Source organism: Merops nubicus, unplaced genomic scaffold (genome assembly GCF_000691845.1).
Source record: "Merops nubicus isolate BGI_N331 unplaced genomic scaffold, ASM69184v1 scaffold17933, whole genome shotgun sequence".
Classification (NCBI taxonomy): Eukaryota; Metazoa; Chordata; class Aves; order Coraciiformes; family Meropidae; genus Merops; species Merops nubicus.
Genome location: NW_008601163.1, coordinates 17,140 through 23,570, shown reverse-complemented (window position 1 = coordinate 23,570; position 6,431 = coordinate 17,140). Strand labels below are relative to the sequence as shown.

At 36.3% G+C, this 6,431-nt stretch overlaps 1 protein-coding gene across 1 annotated transcript in view; it reads left to right on the top strand.

The window, feature by feature from the left end:
* Nucleotides 1–1,022: 1,022 nt before the first annotated feature.
* LOC103770652 (teneurin-3-like) overlaps nucleotides 1,023–6,431 on the top strand; it is a gene marked incomplete at its 3' end in the record, with an annotated part of 15,497 nt that continues 10,088 nt past the window's right edge. The window contains exon 1 of the mRNA XM_008937922.1: nucleotides 1,023–1,254. Coding sequence (XP_008936170.1) covers nucleotides 1,023–1,254 — 232 coding nt within the window. The remainder of the gene's footprint in view (nucleotides 1,255–6,431) is intronic.

Here is a 6,431-nt window from a genome sequence, read left to right as displayed (position 1 = left end):
CAGTTAGGAGGCGCAGTTGCAGAGTATTAAAACCATCTGAATTGTTCTACATTTAGATGTTTTGTCAGCAGTTTAATGATACCAAATATAGTCTTTAATTTATTTTAATAAAATTTAAAAAGAAAAAGAACAAGGGTAAAATTTCCAATCTATTTCTTACTCTGTTAGAAATGTAGTTGTTTTGGTTGTGTGCAGGATGCAAAAGATGAAACTGAGAAGCCTTGTTTTAAAAAACTAGTGGAACGACGCAATGAGGAAAAAATAAGTATTAATAGCAATAAGATTCTTATTGTAATAGTCCTTAAAAATTAAAGGGAAGGGAAAACTATTTCTGACTGTTAATTACCTATCAGATAGTTCTTTGCTTTCTAGCACAAGCTGTATCGAATATACTGCTTTGGAGAAGTCTTCCTGCATTTCACCTGTAATGTATGTGTAGCCTGCTGTTGACATATGCTGTGTATATGTTCTTGATGAGAACAATTTTCTTGGAATAGAAATTACAATTTAAAAATATTGTAGAAGTCTGTACATGAAAAACAGACATTAAACCCAGAAGTTTCTGACTAACAGGAGGGAGCCAGATTTGCCTTTAGAAAGATGCATTCTTCTCAGAAAAAGAGAAAACAACTTAAAGATAGGCTTAGGTGAGTAACATGCTCTTAAAACTGAAAAGCTATGGTTTTTCCACCCAGTTCTCAGTCTGCTTTTGGTCTTCCAATCTGTTGTATAAAAATGAGAAATATTGTGTTGTCACTGACAAGAATTTATTTGTTAATTTTATTGATGAGGGTAGCCCATGCACAAGACTCTGAGAAGTCTAGTAAATGTTACAAAAGGTCTTCTCACCCATCATTGATCCTATCTTTCTCTTCCTGACAGTTAGGAAGCAATTACAGCAATTAGATAACATTGTAAAACATTAGTGGTGTCTTTCTAATTTTGTTATAGGTGAATGTAAGCTGAATGTAGAGAAGACTTCCAATAAAGCTGGACTGATGTACGCAGAGAAGGAATGAAGTATGGATGTGAAGGAACGTAGGCCTTATTGCTCCCTCACAAAGAGCAGACGGGACAAGGAACGGCGCTATACAAATTCTTCTGCAGAAAATGAGGAGTGCAGAGTGCCTACACAGAAGTCTTACAGCTCCAGTGAAACCTTGAAAGCTTTTGATCATGATTCCTCTAGGTTGCTGTATGGAAACCGGGTAAAAGACTTGGTCCACAGAGAAGCAGATGAGTATACCAGACAAGGTAGGCAAGATGTTCTAAGTCAGAGTATATAATTGATTAGTAACAAGTAACAAGATATTCTTGGGAATGAATGTGGGAAGTGTGTGTTATTATACTAGTTTCATCAGTTTTAGTAAAATTTCACACATAGTACACTGCACTTGTATCTCCCTAAATATTTTACAAAGATAGGATAGCATTGTGTACCATTTTTGAAATAAATAGCATATGATGCACAGGGAACTGAAGTAAATGTCCCATGTTGGGCAGTGGGTCAGTGACAACACTGCAGACTCAAGTGTGAAGTATTCAGGCCTTACAGTTTAAAAACTAGACCCCCAGCATAAATTCAGCTCATTAACAGGTTGCCCAAAATCTGCCATCCAAATAAATGGTAAATAGCTCCAAAGTCAAAGCTAATAATAACAAACAAATACAACTGTTCCAAGAAGGTCAAGTCCTATGAACGTGTTTGGGGAAACATTGTATGTGTATATGAATATATTAGCTCAGTGCCTTTATCTTAGAGCTTGCAAGGGCAGTAACAGAGCATTGTACAGTGAGTAGGCTAAACTAGTTCACTATTAATGCATTTGAGTTTGTTGGGGGATGTTTTTTAGTGGACATGTATGATATCTAACCAGATACTAGCAGGTTGCTAGAGCTCACTGTTGAGTTTCTGAGTCCAGGACTGAAGAGACATCTAAACATGCATGATAATGTTCAAAACCTGACTGGATATGGTCCTGGGCAACTTCCTGTAGCTGATTGTACTTCAGCAGAGGGTTTGGACTAGATGAGGTTAAGAGGTCTCTTTGGACCTCAGTGATTCTGGGAGCTTGCACTTGGCTCCAGTTAGGGTTAAGCACTTAGGCATTACTTTTGGATTAAAGACCATAGTCTCTGAAATTGGCATTTCTACACTTCCACAATTAAGCTACCTAATATAAGGAGGAAAAAAAAAAATGATTAAATCAGTGGAGTACTGCAGCTCAGCTATGTAAAAGGACAAAACTAGACCAAGAAATGTGTGAACCTACTCCTCAGTCTTCTGTATAAAACTATCATGTCTTTCATGAGGAAACAGGAATAGATTTAGGAGTAGAAGAAAGCCTCCTCCTTGTGAGGAAGTCTATAGTTTTAATTTTAGAAATGTTTAAAAATATTTTTTCGATTGGTGGTTTTTCTTTGTTCCAAGTAGAATAACTTTACATTAGAATTAGAGCTGGGCAGATGGTGTTGACTTTTTTGCCTACAAGTGTTTGCAGGGGAAATGAAAATATTTCTCTTAGGCTCATATAACTGAGACTTGCTGCTACTGTAGTCTGTATGCTTTCTGCTGTATATTTTTTGTTTCTGTGATGTGATGACCTGAAATTTCAACAGTAGTTTTTATGTCATTGGTCACTTTCATCTCATTACTTTAATGAGGTAATATCAAGAGGAAGTTATCTAATATCTGTTCTGTAGACACTATCTTAATACTAGTGACAAAATTATGTCAAAATACACATGATTTAATGAATCAGTAATCTGTTGCCTGAACAGAGTAGTATTCATTATTGCTATTTAAAAAGAAATGGCAGTTATGTAGAAGTTATGTAGTCTGTTATGTCATATCTAATGATGCACTGTGGCTTGGGAGTTTTTCCTCTTTTTCTTGAGAAAAGCATGTAATATTTAGCTAATACTTGTTGCCCAATATGCAATAAATTACACATCTTGGGCTTAAAATGGCAGTCTGGGATGTGTAGTGTCATCTTCACCTTTCAGTGGTCTCAGCACTGTCATCTGTGTCCATTTGATTTTTCCTCATTGCCCTTTCAGTTTTTTTTGTATGGCTTATTGGCTTCCTCTCATGCATGCCTGGTTTAGCACCTTTGGGGACTACCTGCAGGTTTGATAGGGTCAGGTTATAAAGGGCTCATTTTGCAGTCCTAGACAGTGTGTTCCTTTGATTCATCTTTGATTGAGAGAATTTACTGCTTCTGGCATTGGAAGCCTTTTGTGGAAAAGGTGTTCAAGGTCATTCCAAAGGTTTTTAAATAATTTATAATATGTCTAGAAATAGAGTGTATATATGTGGCTTCGACGGTCTGATTACATTCTAGCCTGCTAAATAACAGGAAATGAATCTATAAGAAAAAAGGCAAGCTTTAATAAATACCTTTAATTGGAAATTATTTTTTTTTATTATTCATGATGAGTCTTTCACTTTTTTCACAAACTGCAAAATAACAATATCATATTTGCAGTGTCCACCAGAAAGCTGCTGGAGCAGTTACATGAGTTTCTCAAGTCTCTCAACTATGGCACAGTTTTGCGATGTCAGTGCGTTTTTATGGCTGCTACTTTGGTGTGAAGCCCTTCAAATCTTTCTGCCTAGGAATCAGAACTTTCCCATCTCTTCTTCCTGAGTTGTCTCAGTACACATTATTGTGCTTCCTGCTTCCCAAAATCCCATTGTATGAATTCAGAAAGAGGAAGTGCTGCAGGAGAGAGGGGTACCCCACTTAGTGGTGGCTTTATCTCAGGAAACGTTTACTTGTGGAGAGGAGGTTCTCCACCTGCCGGTTCCAGTCACAGAATCTTTTCCATTGTCTGCTGAATTTCTGTCGCTTGAGATTAATTGCATAAATAAAAATAAGATACTAAAAATTCATGTGTTTGTCATTATAATTCTAAAAACAACATTTAAAACGGAAAGTAAAATATTTTAACAGGAAATTATTACTATAAACCCATTTGACAAGACTGGAAGAGCAGGTATGCAAGTTTAGGAAATTTTAACTTTAGGCAATATGCTTTCAGTTAACATCAATAAGAGATAAGACCCACTGTGGTCTGCTTCCCTCCTTCTCAAGCCCTTTCATCTGTTGCAAAACTGGTTCTGTTTTTAAACTCTTTGGATGAGGATTATTTAGTCTACCATTTTTAAGACTTCTAATTTAGTTATTGATTTTTACTTTGTTGTTAATCCCCACATAAGATTAAAAAAAAATGGTAAGCCTGTGAGTAATTAAACTCAGCACCCAGCCATGAAGACCATAAACTTTTTATTTTTATGCTAGATACTCAATTTTATATTGCATGTTTGAAAAGATACCTAATCTCGTCCTTGACTTTGGATAAAACACCATGAAAGACTGTTTACTTTCCAAGGTGCGATATGATTGTTTTGCTATTTATGTATTGGGGAAGGAGAAGACACCTATTTTCTTATGTTTTGAAATAGCCAACTATAATGAGCAGCTTGGTTTAATTATAGGACTTCTCAAATGAAATTCAGCAACCTAAATGCTTGTATTTTGGAATATGCTCAGTATCTTGCTGAATTTGGGATTAAAGCTGACTGTATAAAGTTGAATTTCTCTGTTGCACAGAGTTTACAAAATAAATCTGCTTTGTGAAGTGATCTAAAGTACATAGGAGACTGTAAAAATATTTAAAGTGTGATAGGACTATGGAGTGGGAGGGAAGGACTATAAAAATAGAAGTAGTATTTTTGAAATTGCATTTGAAAAAAAATAATTTGAAGTAGTAATACAACAGTATGAAAATAACTTGAAGGAGATAATGAATCAAACCTCAACTCACAAGAACTGAAAACTTTTTAAGTTAGTAAGAAAAATACATGTAGGCAAAACTGCATGTACTATCAGACACATCAAAAGGGAACAGAGGAATATACAATACCTCTCAAGTAGTTGTTCCATTTCAGTGAATTCATTTGTTGCAGGTTAGTGGAGTGATCCTATAGAGTGATCCACATAGCACATGAGTGAGTTTTTGCACGGGAACAGGGGGCTGACTTGTGAGCTCGGGGTGCAGAATACACTGCAGATCTGCACGTTTGAATTTTCATATAAAACAATCACAGCGCTGTTTGCGACCTGTGTGAATTGAAAAGCTGAGCTCCAGGACACTTTTTGTGAACAGAAAACCTGATGAGGTGGTGCAGGTTTTGTTAAATTTTTACTTTTTGAAAGCTTGAGTCAACTATGAGTTAGCCTGCAGGTAAAGTTACTTGGTTTTTCTAGCTGACATTGAGAATGAGTTCACTGTGTTCATCAATCACAACAATTCATTGTCAGCAAAGCCTCAGCATCAATTTATTTTCATGCTACCCGTTTCAGTTTTGCAGGAGAACGTAATTGTACGCATGGTTTTGTACCTTTACTCTTCTGGAATACTTAAGTGCCTAAATTAGATTAAATGCCCTAATAACTCCTTGGAGCTGCAAAAAGAGGGGCTGAATTTATCAGATAAACAAAGGAAAAGAATTTCCTTCCTTTCACAATATGCTGAATCACGGATACCAGCTCACTGAAAAGCAAAGCTGTGCACAGTATGTTATGGTGTGCAGATGTATCCTAGCTATGGTTCAGCTGCCACTCCCGTGACAATTAGGTGCTAGATAAATCTCACCACTCAGCAAAAGAGGGACCTGAAACAGTGATATATATATGCAGTGACAATTTTATAATTTAAGATATTAAATGCTGTTAGGGATACCTTTTTAAGACTTCAGAAACCTGAAACATTAATTACAACTTCTAGCCTAATGTAATATGACTCCAAAGTCTATTGCTTTTAAATACTACCTGCTCAAAAGGAGTTATTTGGGTAGCAAAATATTTAATCTTTTTAGTCACTGTAAATGTCAACCGTAGGATTAAAGGATTTAAATGGTTACAATTTTAAACCTAAAGCTTAAGTACTTTAAACTTACTTGTCTGAAGCAGTAGGATAGATATGTAAGACCATTTTTGACCTTCCATTACCTGTGCCTTATGATGAGCTGATTCTGACTGTTGAGTAGGCAAGTGATTCTCAATAGAACTGAATCAGCCTGCTTTGCAGATTATTTACAAGAAAGTGTGAACTAATATGTGTAAGTGACTTTGTGATCTTCCATTGACCAAATTAATCACCATTCAGTGGCATCGCAAGCGCTGGCTCTTAAAATCTGAGGCAGATACTAGAATAGTGTTTTATGTTCCTGGCTGTGGTGCATGATGTGTCCTGATTGTCATTGTGACAGATACTTTCTTGTGATGCTAAAACAGCCACCTGCAGTATCTGCCTGATTTGAGTGGATAACTACTGAAAGCAGCATACAGTGCCAGTATGTTCTGGGTAATTTTGTGGCCTTGAGTTAAGCACATAACCTTCTGCCAGAGGTGTGGTGGTTTGTT